The 21,051-nt window shown below is 35.5% G+C and overlaps 1 protein-coding gene across 7 annotated transcripts in view; it reads right to left on the bottom strand.

The window, feature by feature from the left end:
- Positions 1-9,888: 9,888 nt before the first annotated feature.
- LOC114325165 (peroxidase) overlaps positions 9,889-21,051 on the bottom strand; it is a 221,520-nt gene continuing 210,357 nt past the window's right edge. For all 7 annotated transcript variants that reach the window (XM_050650086.1, XM_050650088.1, XM_028273140.2 and 4 more), the window contains exons 11-12: positions 14,115-14,416; positions 9,889-10,082 (exon numbers count right to left, since the gene is read on the bottom strand). In XM_050650086.1, the coding sequence (XP_050506043.1) occupies positions 10,001-10,082; positions 14,115-14,416 (384 nt within the window). In that variant the 3' untranslated portion in view covers positions 9,889-10,000. The remainder of the gene's footprint in view (positions 10,083-14,114; positions 14,417-21,051) is intronic.

The following is a 21,051-nucleotide window of genomic DNA, read 5'->3' as shown; positions in this document are numbered from 1 at the left end:
ACTCATCCATCTAAGCATTCTCATCTCCGTCACATGCATTCGTTGTTCCTCTTTCTTTTTCACTGCCCAACATTCAGTTCCGTACATCATAGCCGGTCTAATAACTATTTTATAGAATTTTCCTTTCAGCTTCATTGGAACTTTTCTGTCACACAACACACCACTCGCTTCCTTCCACTTCATCCATCCAGCCCTAATTCTACTGCATGCATCTCCATCTATTTCTCCATTACTCTGTAATACCGATCCCAGGCACTTAAATCTATTGCTTTTTACAATCAGTTCACCATTCAAAGATACCATGTTATTTGTAGTAACTCCATCTTTAAATGAACATTGCAAATACTCTGTCGTTGTCCTACTAAGATTTAAACCTTTTTCCTCCAAAGCTCGTGTCCACTGTTCCAGTTTTTGTTCTAAGTCTCTTTCAATATTTCCTACTAACACGACATAATCAGCATACATTAAGCACCATGGAATGTTACCCTCTAGTTTCGCTGTTATCTGGTCTAAAACTAATGAGAATAAATACGGACTAAGCACCGTGCCTTGGTGCAATCCTACTTTCACATGAAATTTATCAGTCTCTCCCACACCTGTCCTAACACTAGTCGTTACTCCCTCATACATATGCCTCACAATCTTTACATATGCACCAGGGACTCCTTTCTTATTGAGTGCCCACCACAGAATCTCTCGAGGAACTCTATCATATTATGCTTTCTCAAGATCAACGAATACCCTATGAGCGTTTGTTTCTTTACTCCTGTATTTTTCCATCAACTGCCTTATAATAAAAATTGCGTCTGTTGTTGATCTGCCCTGCATAAAGCCAAATTGATTCTCGGATATGTTGGTCTCTTCACGTATCCGTATATCAATTACTCTCTTCCATATTTTCATGGTGTGGATAAGCAGTTTTATAGCCCTGTAGTTTGTACACTGCTGTATATCTCCCTTGTTTTTGTAGACAGGTACTAGTATACTGCTTCTCCATTCGTCTGGCATTTGTCCAACTTCCATAATTCTATTAAACAAACCTGCTAGCCACCTTGTTCCTGTCTCTCCCAATGCTTTCCATACTTCCCCAGGAATATCATCTGGTCCTACTGCTTTTCCTTTCTTTATTTTTTGAAGCGCTTGAGCCACTTCCTCGTTTGTTATTTTGGTGACCATTGCTGCTACTGTCTCCGTTGACTCCACAGGCTGTCTGTCAAATTCTTCATTTAATAAGCTGTCAAAGTACTTTCTCCATCTCTTTTTGACATCCTTTTCGTGAACTAGTATTTTATTATTTTCATCTCGGATACATCTAATCTGATTAAAATCTTTTGCTTTCTTTGCTCTCTGTTTGGCTATTTTATATATCTTTGTTTCGCCTTCCCTGGTATCAAGTTGATAGTATATGTTTGAATACGCTTCTGCTTTAGCTTTTGCTACTGCTACTTTCGCTTCCTTTTTCGCGACCATATACTTTTGAAGATCTGTGTTGGATCTGGTTTCTTGCCACTTTTTATATAATTTTCCCTTCTCTTTTATTTTTCTTTAAACTTCGTTTGACCACCACCAAGTCTCTATATCCTCAAACTTTTTTCCTGACGTTTTCTCCAGTATTTCAATAGCAGTTTCTCTTATACTACTGGCCATTTTTCTCCAAATTGTAGTAGGGCTTCTTTTTATGTTCCAAAATATTTTCTCTACTATTCTTTCCCTGAATAGACCTTTCTCATCTTTTAGCATCCGCCACTTGATTTTTTGTGGTCCTCTCCGATATTTTGGTTTAGTTTCACTTTTTACTTCGATGTCCAGAACAAGCAGCTTATGTTGTTGGCTTACTGTCTCACTAACTATTACCTTGCAGACCTTGAATTCACGTATGTCTTCTTTCCTTATCATGAAATAGTCTATTTGGGATTGATGTTGTCCACTTTTGTACGTAATAAGTTGAGTTTCTCTCTTTTTAAAGAATGTGTTAACAATCACCATATCTAGTGCTGTTGCTAATTCAAGCATATCATCTCCAGCTTCATTTGTAGTTCCAAAGCCTAATCCCCCATGTATTGCTTCGTATCCTGCCTTGGCTTGGCCCACATGTGCATTGAAATCACCTCCTATTATAACTTTCTCCTCTGACGAAATATCAGTCAGAACGTCTACTAATTGGTCGTAGAAAGCTCTTCTTTCATTCTCACCTGCTTGAGGGGCATACACACACAACATTCAATACCTCTTTATCAATTACAAATTTCACTGACATCATTCTATCACTCGTTCTTACAACTTCCACTACGTTATATTTCATTTCACTATCAGCAATTATACCTCCATTTCTAGTGTTACTACTCCATGCATACCACGATTTGTATCCTTCACCTAGTTCTTTTGCCCTTTGTCCTTTCCACCTAGTTTCTTGAATGCAAGCAATTTGAACTCTCCTTCGTTTGAGCGCATCCACTAACTCCAGACTCTTACCTGTAAGACTACCAAGATTCCACAACCCTATCCTGATTTTTCTAACCTGCAATGGTGTTCCCCCTGAGATAGTCCTCACCCGGAAATCCGAACGGAGGCTCATTTTACTTCTGGCACATTTTACCTCAGGTGATGCCATCATTTCAGTATAAATTTTTTATATCACTGGAGAAGATCTTCTCATTATTATGGCCTGAAAAGATTTTGTTTGGATATTTGATGCCAGAATGCTTTTTCTATCAGCACCATACCCTGCCCTGCACGTTTAGCCAATACACCACCAATGCAGCCAAAGTGCAGTATTACCCCACACCCGCCTGCATTTTTCTGTATAGGCCAGGATCCCTAGTGTAAGGACTGCCCTATAAGCCAATGTATTGTTGCCCGTATCCCGCCGCTAGGGACACAGGCAAATTATGTGATATTATATTCCACGTATATAATCGTATATTAATTTATGCTGAAAAAGTATTTATTACAAATCTAAAATATCTTTGGGATTATAATAATTTCCAGGTATTAGGGAAAGATTAAAATCATTAAATACCCATTCACATGCTTACACCAATGTTTCTTTGTTGGGTATGTATTATTATTATTTTGCATTATTGTGAATAAAAAATATTTTAGATATAAAATTCTCTTTTTTATTCGAGCAATTTGTATTTCGAGCAATTTTCATGTCGAGCAATTGATTTTCGAGCAATTACATTCGAGCAATTGACCTACAACCCCGTCAATCATTCTTTTGGCAGTTTTATAGAATTTTCCCTTCAGTTTCATTGGAATCTTCCTGTCACACAATATACCACTCGCTTCCTTCCACTTCATCCTTTTTCTTCTTATTCGGCTATTTCCCATTATGAGTTCGCCGTTTTGTACACATATACAATAACACACATTCATATATAGAAAATCATTTAAAAATATGGGATTGTGTATTCTTGTGACGTAAAGTCAAAAATATAAGTCTCCCCACCACCGTCGGTCAAGACAACCGTAATAAATTCTAATAACCGTGATCAAAAACAATAATTTTTATAGGGGAGAGTTGGATAAAACGGGATAGTCGGATAAAACGGGATACCTAGCCTAGAGACCCAACTAGTGCTGCTATCAATCGGACAAAGACGAAAACTTGTTCTCAGTCGTCATTTTAACATTCTCAGTTCGTTTTACCTCGATGCCATTATTTGATGAAGAGTTGTTGTGTTTAGAATTGTTTGACTCTATTTTTTTGATACTTTGTACTTTTAAGTGCGTTGTTTTCTACATTATATTGCCTACATATCTAAACATATAATTCCGGTGACTATCAAATTAAGCACTCATTAACGAATATTCTCATGTGTAGTACATATATCTAATTTTACTTTCACGTGTAGACAGGAGCCATTTTTGTTTTGAAAATTGTCTGAGTTGGACAAAACGGGACACTTATAAGTTGGATAAAATGGGATACAGTTTTTATGCCCCGTTTTATCCACCTATTTATTTGTTGGCCTATTAATTTTTTAAATAGCAATAAAGCGTGTTCTCATACTGCAGAAAAGAACAACATATTTTTATGTGACTTTTGTTCTGATATAGGTACCTAGTCCTAAATAAAAGGCCTTATTTCCCATTTTGCAATAAAACATAAAAAGGCCTATTTTTTAAGTTTCTGACTACTGAAGATATTGTTTTTTCAAAGGTAAATTTTACTTTGCAGTCTTATATCTACTTAAATATACTTTTTAGATAATTTTATGCAAAAAATTAAATATTGTGAACCTATCCCGTTTTATCCAACCGTGGAATGCTAAAACGGGATGTGCAGGACTTTAATAAATATATTTTTTTACTATTTTCCAGTCATTAAAAATAGCTAAACATATGCTTTTTTTGTGCTTCAATAAATGTTATACCTATAAAAAATAATAATATGGTAATTTCTTTAACATTTTTTCCGTAATAAAAATAAACAAGAATGGTACCCGTTTTGTCCAACTCTCCCCTACACATAGGCGCGAAATGTTGCCAAGTCAGTGACGTTCGATTTCTGGTGATAAAAAAATCGATTTTTAGTAGTTCCAATATGACACAAAATCAAGGCACGGGATAAAAAAGTTTATTTGAAGAAAATGTATTTTTTGTCTTTCTTAATGGCGGTACAGGCTCCTTTTTTCAATATTTTATTTAGTTATAGAGTTATTTCCACATACTAACATATTTCTGAAATTGGGCTATGTACCGCCATTCTTCATTATATTACGAATATGTGTGCCAAATATCTCGACAAAATAGTCAAACTTAGAGCCGCAATCTTGGAACGCGTTTGTTGCTACCTGTTGATCGCTACTGTTTGCTCTTAATAGTATCTTCTAAACTTAATTTCAAATCTGCAACCTCGGATCTAATACAGTGTTCGCTCTTACACATATTTATCTTGATCCCCTCTATAGCATAGCTCATACTCTTCCTTTAATTTCCTTATCATATATTCCATTTCCTCCATTCTTGTGCAAAAATGACTTTTGGTCATCGGCCAAAAGTAGTGAATGTAATATATTCTTAGATTAACGAAATCGTCTTCGTTAATCTAAGAATATATTCCCTTGTACTGGTTTGCCCATTGTTCCACATTTTCTATACCATCTTTTCAAAGCCTGATCTAAGTATATGTTGAAAAGTGTAAGTGATAGAACACATCTTTGTTTCAGGCCTTTTGTTGCGATGATTTTTTTTCGTTATTTCATTGCTTAACTTTATTTGCCCCCGTGTTTCTTTATACAGTCTTTGTATTATATCCACCTATTTCTCTCTGATATGTATTCTTCTCATTGCTTCCCAGTTATTTCGCGAGCACGCTATCATGTTTTCTTCAAGTCGATAAAGGTCATATGTGCTTCAATATTTTTCTCTTTGTTCTTTTCTATCACTTGTCTCATGATGAATATATCATCTAGACATGATCTGATTTTTCGGAATCCGCCTTGTTTATCGCCATAATGGTGCATGCGCTGTTCTATTATTTCTTTTATAACTGTGGAAAAGATTCTTGCTATTGAATGCATTACACTGATCCCTCTATAGTTATTTGTTAACCCTTTGTCGCCTTTTTTGAAAGTAGAGGACATGTATGATCGATTCCATTCATCTGAAATATCCTTTCCAGCTTCAATTTTATTGGACAACACTCGTATAAAGGATACGATCCTTGATCCTTACGCCTACATATTTCAGCGGTTCCATTTTTATTTTTCCTGGTCCTGGTGCTTTGTTATTTTTGACTTTTTTATTGCTTTAGGTATACTTACCTTCCTTTAGAATTTCGGCTTCCTCCGCTATTATTGTCACAGGGTCTTGTGAGATATACTCTGGTCAGGTCAGGTCTATTCCCCTGCAATAATTGTGTGTACTGACTGGCCCTTCAATCACTAAAGAGGTGATAGAATGATAGAAAAGGCAATATTAAATTCGAAAACCAATAAGGCACCTGGACCAGATGAAATACCTTCAGAAATACTCAAACTACTGGATGAAAGGGGAATTTCAGCACTACATAAAATATTTGAATTTATTTATGAAACTGGTTGCTATCCTCAACAGTGGTTACGCTCTACGTTTATTCCCTTACCCAAGAAAGCCAATGCAAAAAGATGTGAGGATCACAAACTCATTAGCCTGATGAGTCACACTTTAAAGATATTCTTAAAAATAATACATCAAAGATTATACAAAAAATGTGAATAGTACATTAGTGATTCTCAGTTCGGGTTTAGGCAAGGTTTAGGAGCAAGAGAAGCAATAGTAGCAACACAGGTGATGGTCCAAAATTGTTACGATCAGAGGAAGGACGTGTTCTTCTGATTTTTAGATTAAGAAAGTTGATATAGACCAAAAAGACATAAGATGCATTGAAACTTGTACTGGTATCAAACAGCACAATTAAAAATAGACAATTCTACATCCAAACCCATACATATAAGAAGGGGTGTTCGGCAGGGATGTGTGCTTCCCCTCTTTTATTTAACATTTATTAGGGGGCCATATTTCAAGAGTCTTTGGAAGATGCAGAGATGGGAATCAAAGTGAATGGAGTATTGATCAACAACATATACGATATGCTAGTGATGGTGTCTTAATTTTTGACAACATAGTCGATCTTCAAAAACTTGTCACTATAATCGGAGAATGCAGTAAGCGAATGGGATTAGAGATTAATACCAAAAAGACCAAATTCATGATCATATCCAGAAAATTGGATGCTCTTTAAAACTCCACCATAACACTGAATACCAAGTCCATTGAAAGAGTGAGCAAATTTAATACCTGGGAACGTGGCTTTTTAAAGACGGCATCGGACAGGGAAGTAAAATGTCGCATAGAGCAAGCACGAAAAGCTTTCGTAAAATTCAGGAAGATACTAATCTGTTCAGAGTTCGATCTTCAACTGAGACTAAGGTTTACTAAGTGCTAGGTATGGTCGGTGCTACTATATGGCATAAAGTGCTGGACACTCAAAAACGAGGGATATAAACAGATTATAAGCCTTCGAAATGTGGCTTTATCGTCGTATCCTAAAGATACCATGGACGGCGAAAGTCACAAATATAGATATCCTTAAGAGAATCAACCAAGAACGCCAACTTTTCGAAACAATCAAGAAAAGGAAAACGGCGTATCTGGGTCACATCATGCGAAACGATAAATACCAGTTCCCTCAACTTATAATCGAAGGTAAAATTGAAGGCAAGAGAGGAATAGAGCGCAAGAAAATGTCCTGGTTCCAACAGGCAATGGACAGGGATTAACGACATACAATCTCTGAAACACATTGCAAGAAACAGAGAGTTAATGGAAAATCTGACCGCTAACATCCATTAGTGGATTCGCACCTGAAGAAAAAGAATAATTGTAAAAGACTAAGTTTTCAATCTAATAGGACATAAAATAAAACAATACCAAAAAATGTTACTCTACTTCCTACCAGATTGAAAACAATGGGAACCTTCTCTGGTAATACCTCCGAGGCTTCTACAATTTGCAAGCCATACCGGATGCTGAAACTAAGGAAGATGAGGGAATTTTACAATTTATAATTCACGTTCCATCTGCTCAGCGCGGTAAAGTTTCAACGAGAATGGTTCCCTTCGTACTCCAATCAGAGTAAACATGTAAATCAAAAATGAATAACCATTTTAAATTTCGTTGCAACACGAAACTACAGCCGCATCCCTGCCATTTCGTTCGTTGCAATCCGTGACTGCACGCCGGGGTTGGTTCTAGTTGGGTCAGAGAGAGTGAGAGGGTCAGAGTCAGCATATGTCTCTCCTGCTGAGAGACTAATAAGTTTCGAAACCGGTAGAGGTGCTTGCTGCACTCTCTGATTGAACTGGAATAATGATGCGGCTGTAGTTTTGTGTTGCAACGAAATTGAAAACGGTTATTCATTTTTGATTTACATGTTTACTCTGATTGGAGTACGAAGGGAACCATTCTCGTTGGAACTTTACCGCGCTGAGCAGATGGGACGTGAATTATAAAATGTAAAATTCCCTCATCTTCCTTAGTCTCAGCATCCGTTATGGCTTGCAAATTGTAGAAACCTCGGAGGTGTTACCAGAGAAGGTTCCCATTGTTTTCAATCTGGTAGGATGTAGAGTATCATTTTTTGGTGTTGTTTTAGGTGCTATTAGATTGAAAACTTAGTCTTTTGCTAGCAGTTGCCGCTAGGGCATCCCTGCCATTTCGTTGTCCTAGTTGGGTCAGAGAGAGCAGCGTATGTGCCTCCTGATGAGAGACTAAGTTTCGAAACCGGTAGAGGTGCTTGCTGCACTCTCTGATTGAACTAGAATAATGATGTGGCTGTAGTTTCGTGTTGCAACGAAATTGAAAATGGTTATTCATTTTTGAAGAAGAATTGTGTGTAATGATTTGTCCACTCCTTTGATGTAGTTATATGTATGATATATTTTTATTTCGTTTATTACTTCTGAGTTTTTATTTTCTTTTCATGCTTCCGTTGATCTGTTATACCTACCCTATCGTGTTGTCTATAATGGTAGCGGGTAGATACCCATCTATGATCCCGATAGGTGACAAATCTACTTCATGGATGCATCCCTGCCCACGCGAGCCTTGGTTTATCTCCTAATATCATACAGGGAAAATCATTGTCTTACCTTCAGTCCATATTCAAACCTATCAATTCCCTCCCAGTATCCTGAATAAATTTACCGGTAATGACCATCGATTGAATATGGAAATGATTTGCAAATGATTCCCTTCGTTTATTTTGTTTGCTCGCGCTAACTATTACCTTGCAGTCCTTATATTCACGTATATCTTCTTTGCTTATCATGAAATTTTCTATCTACAGCATATTTCAGACATGAGATTCAGTGTCCGAAGGGTACCCCCCAATAAATAATAAGTGAGAATCTTCTTGACAACTTTGCCGCTCTTCACGGCATCGGCCGTGAAAGCTAGTATTTGGCAGGTACTTGTAGAGGATTATCGCTGTTAACGGTTGTGGAATACTGAAGGAGGATTTATTTATGATAATTCACATAATGGCAAACCCGCTTGCAATTTACAACCGTAGTGATTCTAAGGGTACGAACAGAACAAGTGGGTCGCGGTGGAGGTGAAGATCGTGGTGGATGCTACTAGTTAAGTCGCGGTCGATGTCGACAGCACATAGCAAGGAGGTTACCTGCGCTGCTCAGTCGAGCTAGGACCACTACCAAGTGAAGTAGTATGATGAAATTTTGTTTACAAAAGTGGTAACTGGTAGTTAGTATACCCTACAGTGCATCCGGGTCTTGTCCCATAATACGGAAGTGAGCTGCACAATTGCTATCAGATCTTCTTTCATATTTAGCGCTTGAAATTCAAAAATGAACTGAATACTCAAAGGAGATTATAGGTAGGAACTCTAGTACCGTAGCGCACGAAATGGCAGCGGAATGACAAATTGGGCTTGAACGCATGAATTACAGGGAAGCATCGCAGTAGGCATCTATGTAAAAACAAACTCATTTGATTTTCAAACGCATCGATGTAAACCTCCTGGATGGCATCGCGCTAAATCTCCACCGCGACTTACCTGCTCTGTTCTCTTCCATTCACCACAATGTGTTTGTTTTACATGGATGTCGACATCGACCGCGACCGCCACCTCTACCTCCAACGCGACCCACTTGTTCTGTTCTTACCCCGTTTGAAACAGAGTGTAGACTGATTTTGTCCACTTTTGTAGGTGATAAGTTAACTTTCTTTTTTTTTAAAGAATGTGTTAATAATCGCCATAATGATGTTGCTAATTTCAGCATATTATGCGTCTATATTCGTTGTTATCATGATTACAAGAATTTTATAATAAAATACTATAATATAGGTCCTATTATCGGAAAAAATAAAAGTATATAGAGTTTTTATAAAATATTTTAATGATAAAAGGTAATTTTATAAGTTCTTTCTACACTTACACTAAAATTTAAGTAACTAATAGTCAGTCAGTCTTACATTAATAAAAAATTATTTATTTTCTTCTTGAATCAGTCCAGACGCTAAGATCCAGTTTGGGAATTTGATCACTGGTGTTGCAGTTCATTAACTTGTTACTACAAAAATAAAATAGAACAATAGATGCAATTTCGACATAACAACAACTTTGAATACTCAATATGTCACGTACAAAATTCTTTATGGCAGTTTTGTTTTGCTCTTGTATATGATTTGCAATTCTATTTAAATTGCAAAGTAGGGCTGCTATTTTTTTGTAGTCGCTATTTAGAAATAATGATATTTTGACTTGGTATTATCGTTAAAGCTAATGTTTTCGCCAAAAGCTAAGAATGCAGGCGTTTAAAAATTTCACAACTTATTATAATATCGTGTTCAACATAACAAACAGATTACATCATTACATGGTCATTTGTAATTTGTTAACTGGAGGAGTTTCATAAAATATTTAATTAGTATTCCATATTCACCCTAATTTAATGAATTATAATCGTTTATAATATATGAAAACGTAACTATGATAGTACATAACATCTACAACTAGGCGAATATTATATTCTTCCCATTCCCATGGAAGTGAGATTAGACAAGGAGACGTAATATCACCAAGCTTTTTAATCTAGCCCTGGAAGATGTCTTTAAAACTACAAATTGGTCAACATATTATGGTATTGAAATAAAAAGAAAATAGCAATTCTGCTTACGGTCTTTGAAACTTTAAGTCAAATTATATCGGTTTTGTTATTTGCATTGCTAAAAATTTATGTTTTTATTGTTAAAGAAAGCTATAAACACATAGTGTTTCCCGTGGACAATACATGCGTTTTAATGCATGCTACGTAGAAACTGTCTCGCTTGCACTTGTACCTACTCTACCTACCCGTTCGATTTTAAATGGGAGATCATTGAAAACATCACTCAAACACTATGTGTGTATAGCAATAAAATGTGTGTTTAACAATAAAAAAATAAATTTTTAGCAATGCAAATACAGTGGAACCTCGATAACTCGGATTAATCGGGACTGCGGCCGATCTGGGTTATCGAAAATCCGGGTTAGTCGGAGAATATGGTAAAAATTAGTGAAATACATATATATATATATATATATATATATATATATATATATATATATATATATATATATATATATATATATATATATAATCGGTTCATAACGTTCTACGACGTCTTCCGATTCCCAATCGCCATTGCTCTCGATCGTAGCACATGTCTTCGTTCAAGCCTCTTTCTCTGATTTCCCTATGGATTCCTTTTATCCAGCTTTTCCTAGGTCTTCCTCTTTTCCGCCGTCCTTTTGGTACCCATCGTAGCACTTGCTTGGGTAATCTGTCTTCTTCCATACGTTGTACGTGGCCAAACCATCTTAGTTGCTTTGTTTTTATATCGTCCATTATTGTATGCTTTACAACCATTATCTCCAATATTCTTGTAAAATACATACATAGTAAAATACATACTTACAAATAATAAACAAATACATATTATAATTGCAAAAACATGAAATACATATGCACAGTACATCTAAATTACGTACAGTTGTATACAGTATTATTTATTTCTTGGTAAAAAACTCAGTCAAAGTGAAAAAATGTTTGATTTGTCTGAGGAAAATCGGTCCATGTTAGACGGACTTCCGGGTTATCGAGGGCCGACTTATCGGGATTCCACTGTAATTAAAACCGATATAATTTGACTTGAACTTTTAAATGCGGCCAGCAGAATTGCTATTTTCTTTTTTAATCAAAAGTTATTCAGGGTCAAACATTGCAATTTTTTGATTTTTTTTATGTTCAACGGCGTTTATCTTGAAAACTATGCACCCTACGAAAAAACTTGTCCTCAGAACATTTTTTGCTTAGAATGACCCAAAAAATACAAAAAAAATGTTTTGTTTTGCGAGAAGTCGCTGTTATGTAATTGCTCAAGTCTTTGTTTAGAACAATCTTATCGACATCCGGACCAACTGTTACTCAAAAAATTCGTGTTCTACGGGTCAAAATACATAAAAAAAAAACTTGGGTAAGTACATCTGAATAAAGGAGGCCGTTGTACTCCCCCTGGCCACAGGACTATATTAGACTGTTTCGCAATTATAACTTTTACATTGGCGATAAAGAGCTGTTTAAAACAAGACCAAGTTTGACAAAATCGATTTATCAGAACCGGACTTACAGCCATTTGGTGAGTTCCCACTCACCCCCACCACTTATTTGCAAAAGTAGACTTAAACTTGTGAAATCAAATATGCACAGAATTTTATGAAGAATATGATGATCGGATTTCCAGTGCACTTTCATTAGGCAAATTTTGTAAAATTTTGATTTTTTAATTTTTGTAATTTTTGATATTCAATAACGCCCTCTAGCGGTGGACTTACAGTTATGAAAATAATTTCCAGGCTTTTCCCGAATCAACTTTTGTTATAAATATTTTTTTCCAAAGCTGTACTATAAACGGTTCCTGAGATATGGTCGAGAGCCATTCTTATTGGGACACCCTGTACATTTGCACAACTGAGCCCGTTTTCTAAATAGGTAAGATCGGTCCCCAGAACTCGCGGAAACATGTATAACTGAACAGATTTAACTAAAACCCTCAAGGTCACTTGTACTGCATGAATCGCATGAACGAACGTCTGTCGTGTCTTTTCTTCGCGGTTGCAGATAAATGGGTTTTACTCTCTAGATATATTTAAAATATCTAAAGGCCCGAGGTCAACAACTCAGCTTGAATAAAGTGATAATAATAAGCGGTCGAAGCGTAGTACTGGCCGCTTCTTTGTATACCGTAGACCCTAGAGATAGAAGACTACCCTGCTATAATCTTAAATTAAATCTCAAATTAGTTAGCGGTATAAAGAGAGACTATTGTTATTAAGTAATATGAGGCACCTACTATTAGGTCTGGATCCCGCGTATGAAAAAAAAGTTGATTAATAGCAAGCTGAAAATTTATTAATAGCAAGCTGAAAATTTATTAATAGCTTAACGGTGTCTAGTCGGATAAACTTTGATATATGGGAACACTGGAACAGGGGCAGTTTTAATTGTGGAACAGGTTAAAAATTTGGAACGGTCAGACCACGAAAACGGCACATTTATTTTGTCCGACAGAACAGACTTAAACTCTCCGAACAGAGATTAAACTCTCATGCAAAAATCAGACTGCTATTTATTACCTGTCATAATTCCTGTCAATTGACATATTCTACATGTTCCACTCTTTAAAACGCCCATTTGGTAATAAATAGCAGTCTGATTTTTGCATGAGAGTTTAATCTCTGTTCGGAGAGTTTAAGTCTGTTCTGTCGGACAAAATACATGTGCCGTTTTCGTGGCCTGACCGTTCCAAATTTTTAACCTGTTCCACAATTAAAAGTTCCCCTGTTCCAGTGTTCCCATACATCCAAGTTTAAATGACTAGACACCCTTAAGCTATTAACAAATTTTCAGCTTGCTATTAATCAACTTTTTTTTCATACGCGGGATCCAGACCTATATTGGAATGACATCATTTTATATTAAAATTTAGGATACTTATAATTGATTTATAATAACATAGTAACCTCTTCTCCTTCTTATAGTGTCTATCCTTTCGGATGTTAATGATTAACATAGATATGCTTACTTTGCTAGCAACTATTCGAAATAGTCCTCAGGTTTTGGTACGAAAAAATGCTTCTTTTCCCTGGTCTTCTTTTTTCATATATTTTTTTCTGAAGAACGAATGAATATAACAAGCCGTATCTCTGCTCATTTCTCATAATATACCCCCGATATTCCAATTTGAACACCAGAACACCAGAAGTAACACCATACGAAGTCAAAAAGACACTTTCAGAAATGAAAAATAACCAATCCCCTGGAGACGACAGAGTAGTGATCTAGGCAATCAAACAAGGTGGAAATAAACTTATCCAGGCTTTGGCCAAACTTTTCACCGAATGTATCTACCAAGGAAAAACCCCTTCTCAATGGAACAATGCAGTCATTGTTTTGTTACACAAGAAAGGAGACATAACATATTAATCAATTCAGTTTTATCATTATCATCACCATCATTATTATTCTTGTTAATATTAATAATTAATACTAATATGTACTCACCTTGAGCTAACTTTTTCAAAAACATTTGGCTGAATGGTTGCTATATCTGAGTTATCACAAAATATTCTAGCTAACGTGATTTTCTTGATTTGAGACAATTGTAAGTGAGTAAATGGCTTCGGTTGCTGCGAATTCAGATAAAAGTAGCGATCTCCTCGTCTGCTTCTCACAAACTGATCAGCAAGCATGCAAGAAAATGTTTGCCCTACAAGAGATCCCTGTAACGGTTTTTCCAAAAGTCCACCGATAAGAAGATCAACGTCATCTACGTGCTTGTATTGTTTAGAGAGAATGTTGACACTCTGCAAACAAAAATGAAATGATCATCCTAAAGTATTAAAATAATTATTTTAATTTAAAATATAATATTGTATCCTTCCAAAGAAAACAAACGCAAAACTGTGCACCGACCATCGCACAATAAGCTTAATGGGGCACACACTAAAAGTATTTCTTAAAGTGATACATACAAGAATTCACAAAAAACTAGACGCTGACATCAGTGATACTCAGTTCGGGTTTCGAAACGGGCTTGGAACAAGGGAAGCACTATTTGCACTTAATATCATGTGCCAAAGATGCCTGGATGTTAACCAGGATATATATATATATATATATATATATATATATATATATATATATATATATATATATATATATATATATATATATATATATATATTGTTGTGATCTTGATTATTGATATGAGATAATATTTTTATATGTCATTTAATTTAATCAATGCATTAATAATAATCTAATTAATTTACCAGATCACATATCAATATGTTTTCAATCTCAGGGCTTTTTATAAAATTAATTACTTACATACGTGGCTTCTAAGTATTTCTTAATGGTTCCTAATCGGGATAGGAAAGAAAAGAGTAAAATAATAACACATATGGGTTACAATTGTAATCAAAATATTGTTTATTTATTTAAATGGCAATCACTGCTTAATATTTGCTATATCTTATTATTCTTAAACATAACATTTATACATGGGAATCTTATTTCCTTTTGATTTCCAAATTGAAAGTTTTTATTAACATTTAACTATTATGATTTATCAGCAACAATTCTATTTAAGTTTGATGAAGCTTTTCTGATATTATTGATTATGTTTTTTCAATTTTAAATGTGGTATTTACTACGAAAAACCCATACATTCATGTCCAAACAAATGAGACTGACCTTTTTCTGGTGCACTGAGAATGTCTTCACACAAGACCCGTTTCCTGCTATCCTTGGCTGCAATCAAAACCTCGTCCTGGCTTCCAGTAATGTTCTCCTCTGAAACTAGCTCGTATAGCTCTCGTTTCCTGCTTCTGTCGTGATGCTGTGTTCTACCTTTTTCGAAACTGCAATCAGCTACCGGGAACTCTTGGCTCAAGGAGGTTCTTTTACTCTCAACCTGGCCTACCTCTCGTTCTACGATAGATACTCCACACTCACGGAACTACACCGGCTTTCTCACTCTCCGTACACTACCGTCTACTACTCGACTTCACTTCTCGACAGCTCAAAACATTCTGCTCTCTATTTGTCATTCATTCCCCTACTTTCTAAATATCCCTTCCAGATTCACAAATCAAACTTCCACCACCAACTCTCATTCGCAGTATTCCTCAAAACCAATTTTTAAACTTTCTAAATATGCTTAATGGATTTCAAAGAAAATAGTTAATTCCCATTCTAAAATTACTTTCTACTATATACAAATTTTAATGACCTATTCTCTATTTCCACTTAGTCTTAATTAGCATCGGCTAATGACCGATCCTTCCGCGAACAACGATAATGACCTATTAACGATTTCACTTGAGTCTTATTTAATCACTTCTTAAAATTAAATATAACAATTTGTTGTATACAGGTTGTTCTAAATTTATATGCCCGTGGTTGAGAAAATTGAAAATATTTTATATTAAATTGAATTTTGTCTATAATTATCAAATTTTAATTTTCATATCAAATAGAAATATAACAAATCCCCGCCTTGTATTCGATAAAATTTATCTGCATTTTTAAATAAATTTTCTCGAGGCAAAACCAACTCCCTGTATATTTCCTTACTTTAATCTACGTCTTATATCCTAACTTACTATCTACTTCATGTAATTCGGTCTTTTATTCGTGATATTTGTATACATCGTGAATATTATAAATTCCTCGGATCTTTTCCGAGTTCCTGTGCCTCAACTCATAACTATTTATCCCATTTTCATTATTCACGATATACGGGCCTTCGAAAACAGGCATTAACTTTGCGCAAATGCCCCCAGGAAGATTTGATACTCGTAATGCCCTCACGAGTACTTTTTCACCCTTTTGGAAAGTCACTGGTCTTCTTTTTCTATTTTGTTCCTGTCTTTGGATATATTTTTCGTTGCTTCGCCGTAATCTTCTCTGTACGGTTTCAATCACCTGTTGATATTCTTTTGGCTCTTGGTCTTCCCATGGCCTTATCGGCAGTACACCCTTCATGATGTATTCTGGGGTCTCTTTTGTTACTGTGCTCGGAATTGTATTTAGATACCTTTCTATTTCCACCATTTTCCTGTCCCAGTGGCGATGTTGACCATCTGTTGCAATGCGAAGAAATTTCGTCACTTCCTGTATGAATCGTTCCGAAGGATTACTCTGTGGATGCCTGATGCTGACAAAATTTGTCTCTATTCCTCGTTCTCGAAGTTGTCCCTTGAAACGATCATTTCGGAAATACGTTGCATTGTCCAGTAGAATCTTTTTTGGTGTTCCTACTATGGCTATAAAATTGTCTATTTTTCTTAATATTTCTTCCCCCTTTGTGGTGCGGCAACTATATAATTTTACGTATTTTGAAAACACATCCACCATTACCAGAATATGTTTGTTCCTTTTAGTGGTCATAATTAGATCGCTTAACATATCTATTGCTACAATGTCTAGTTTGTTTCGGGCTTCAATATTTTTGGCAACATTTTCGTTTTTGAAATTCCGACTCTTATATTTTTGACATACATCGCACTTCTGGGTAATTTCCTTTGCAATGCGGTAATCCTGTCGGCTTATGTAATTTTCCCTAAAAACGAGCCAAACTTTTCTGCTACCGATATGCCCATTGTCCTCATGTAATTTCTTTATTATCTTTTCGGCCAATGTCTGTGTCACTAAATATAGTTCCTTTCCGTCTATTCTCTTAAAATATATGTTATTTTCTGCTTCCGCTCTTCTTTTCTCTCTTTCCTCTAGGTCTTCCTGGTTTGTCCTTATCTCATTTAACGAATATATCCCTTCTTCTTGTATTAATCTATTTAGTCCCACCTGTAGAGTAATTGTTTCCTTTTTTCCGCTGTCCTCATCCCGTGTTAGAGCGTCGGCTATTATGTTGTCTTTTCCTTTTATATATCGGAACTCAAAATCATACTCCTGTAATAATAGAATGCCTCTATGTATTCTATTATTTACTAATCTATTCTTCATGATATGTACTAAAGCTGCATGGTCTGTTTCGATTGTGAATTTTGCTCCCAATAAGTAAAACCTCAATTTGTTTACGCAATATAGTACACTGGCAAACTCCAATTCTGTAACACTATATTTTCTCTCATGTGTTTTAGTCACTCGAGATATAAAACATATCGGCACTTCTTGGTCGTTTTGTATTTGAGACAGAACTCCTGCAAATTTTTGTATGGACGCATCAGTTCGGAGTATAAAAGGTAAATTGTAAATGGGGTGGTATATTTTCGTTCCTTTTGCGAATTCTCGTTTTAATGTTTCGAAAGCTTCCTCCTGTTCTTCTTTCCAATTCCATTTTATTCCTTTTTTAAGCAATTTTATCAGAGGGATTTCCTTTTGGCTCAAATCGGGAATCAGCTTTTTAAAATAATTTATCGTGCCAAGAAAACCTCTCAATGTTTTCAAATTCGTTGGTCTTGGGTATTCATCTATGAGCTTGACTCTGTCTTCGGCTAATCTTACTGTTTTGGTGTCCAATTGAAAACCCAAATAAATGACTTCTTTTTGAAAAAATTGACATTTTTCAATGTTTAATTTCAATCCCGCTGTGTCCAATTCTTTCAGAATTATTTCTATGTGTTCCAGATGACTCTGAGTATCTTGTGAAAAAATTAATAAATCATCGATATAATGAACTATGAAATCTTCATGGCGATTCAAAATGGTATGTAGAGCTCGGACGAGTGCAGCACAAGCACTCTGCAATCCAAATGGCACTACCTTAAACCGGTAGACAATACCATCAATAGAAAAAGCGGTGTAGTTTCTACACTTTTCAGCTAACGGTATCAACCAAAAACTGTGTTTTAAGTCAATTTTCGAAAATATGTGTGACCCGGTGATTCTTCCAAAAATGGCCTCGATGTTTAGAGGTGATTCATATTGTGATACAGTGTGCTGGTTGATATTCCTGGCATCTAAACATAATCTCAATTCTCCATTGCTTTTCTTTACTATCACAATCGGGTTAACATACGGTGAATCACATCTTTCGATGATTTGATCTTCCAACATTTTATTTATTTCTTCTTTCACCTCTTGTCGATACTTGTATGGAATCGGGTAAGTCTTTGATCGAAAATTTCCCAAGTTTTTCACCTCAAATGAATGTTCGTACTTTTTCGCCACTCTGTTTTCCTCATTGATCAAATTTTCGTAGTTTCTTAACATCAACCGCAATTCTTTTTCTTTCCCTTCTCCACATATCAATTTTCTGTCTTTTTTTTCAGATTCTTCACACATGTTTACCGTGCATTCTGCATCCTCGTTTGCATATACCTCCTCTTCAAATACTACTGTTTCAATCATATTCTTTTCACTTTCATTTTTTAGCTTTATTTCTTCTTCTCCTGAGCTCGTCTCTTCTTTTGAGGAATCCCAGGTTTCCTTTGTTTCTGATACTCTCAAACTTTCTTCTTCTGGGCTCAACTCTTCTTTTGAGGAGCCACAGGTTTCATTTTCTTTTATCCTTTTCCGACCTTTTCTCCTTTTTTTTCTTTGTCCTTGCTTCGCTGCCAAATTCATTTCCACTGTTTGTTCTTTACCTGATTCGTCCGTATTTTGTTTCTCATGTTCCTTGTCCTGTTCTTTTTCTTTTTCTTCTGTTAGTTTCATCGTATTATTTTTAAAATCTATCACTACATGTTTTTCTGCCAATTCGTCAACTCCTACTATCATGTCATGTGACATATTTGGCATTATTACACATTGTAGTGCATACATATTCTTACCCAGTCGTACCATTACTCGTATGCCTTCATTTATAGTTGCCAATGTCCGTTTGTTTGCGCCCACTAAATTTACCCTAGGTATTTTGTAAATTAAATTTGTTAAGTTAACTTCTTCTATTAGTTTTCTGTTGACCAATGTTATTTCAGATCCAGTGTCTATCATAATTTTAATTGGTTTCTCGTTGATAAATCCATCCACAAATTTTAAATTAACTCCATTTTTCTTTTCGTTGTTTCCTGCCAATTTAATAAACTCCTTGGGGTGACAAAAGATTCCTGTTTGATTTTTGGTTTTTAGTGAGCGCCGTCGTGAAAAGACGCCGGTTGCTCATCGTTGTTTATATTTTCGTCATACTGTCTCTCTCCGTCATATTCATCTGTCTGGGTATTATTTACTTCTCTTCTATTTTCTCTTGGTCTGTCGGATCTGTTTCGGTTTTCTCGATATCCCTGTTCATTTTGTCTACCATTATTTCTGTTTTCTTGATTTGAGCGTGTGGTGTTTCTATTCTGGTATTCTCGATTTCTATCCTCATTCCATTGCCTATTTCTTTGTTCATAATTTCCTCTTCCGTTGTCTCTATTTTCGTTTTCCCTTCTGGGATTAAAATCTCGTCTTGTATAGTCCCTCCTATTTTGATTTCTATCTCTGTAATCTTGTGTTTCTCGGGGCCTGTAATCTTCTCGCGACCTTCTTGATTTTCTTTCTCTTAGACGTGATTCTCTTATTTGTAGGAATTGGCATAAACTATCTATGTCTTTGTAATTTTGCAATGTGATATGGTCTTCCAGCGTTTCCTCGAAATGTCTTGCAATCAGTTCGACTAATTGTTCCGATGAGTAATTATATTGTAAATGTTTTGCATTATTGTAAATTTGCAAAGCATATGTCCTTTCTGATACACCCATCCTATCATTGTATTTCCCATTTTGCAATTCCTTGTTAATTTCCAATTGTTGGACCTTTCCCCAGAAATAATTCAAAAATTTTTGTTCAAATTGTTGCCAATTGCCGAATTCTTCTTCTTTACTATCGAACCATAGGCTTGCTTCATATTTGAGATGGTTTCTGATAGTTTCTTTTGCTGTTTCGAAATTTCCGATGTGTTGTATTTTCTTTTTCAGGCTATTTATGAACGGCACTGGGTGTAATCTTCTTACATCCCCGCCAAACCTTATCTTCACGTCATCTGTGCTATGTATAACCATTTCTCTTCTTTCTCCGACATTTTGTTGTGTATTGATTTCCGCAATCTTTCTTTCCACTTCTTCTATGTCTGCTTGAATAGCGTTTTGCAACTTGTTTTCCAAACTTTCCATTTCTTTTTTCTGGCAATTCGTTATCTCCTTTATTTTATTTTGAATTTTCATTTCTTGTTCTTTCATCTCGTTTTTCATTGTTGTCAAACATCCTTTTACTTCCTTTTCATACTTTCCTATGCGTTCCTCCATTTTCTTGTTGTTCTCTTCTATTGCTTGTTTCATTTTTTGTTGTGTTTCATCCATTTTTTGATCCAATTTTTGTTGTGTTTCATCCATTTTTTGTTCCATTTTTTGTTGTGATTCATCCATTTTCTTTGATGTTTCTTCCATGGCTTGTTTCGTTTCACGTTGATTTTCATCCAGTTTTTGTTCCATTCTTTGTGACTGGAGTTGCATCATTTGTAATATTTTATCTATTCCTGATAATTCTTGCTGTTCTG

Source organism: Diabrotica virgifera, chromosome 5, assembly GCF_917563875.1.
Source record: "Diabrotica virgifera virgifera chromosome 5, PGI_DIABVI_V3a".
Classification (NCBI taxonomy): Eukaryota; Metazoa; Arthropoda; class Insecta; order Coleoptera; family Chrysomelidae; genus Diabrotica; species Diabrotica virgifera.
Note: the sequence above shows the minus strand (reverse complement) of the source record. Positions and strands in the feature narration are given on the sequence as shown.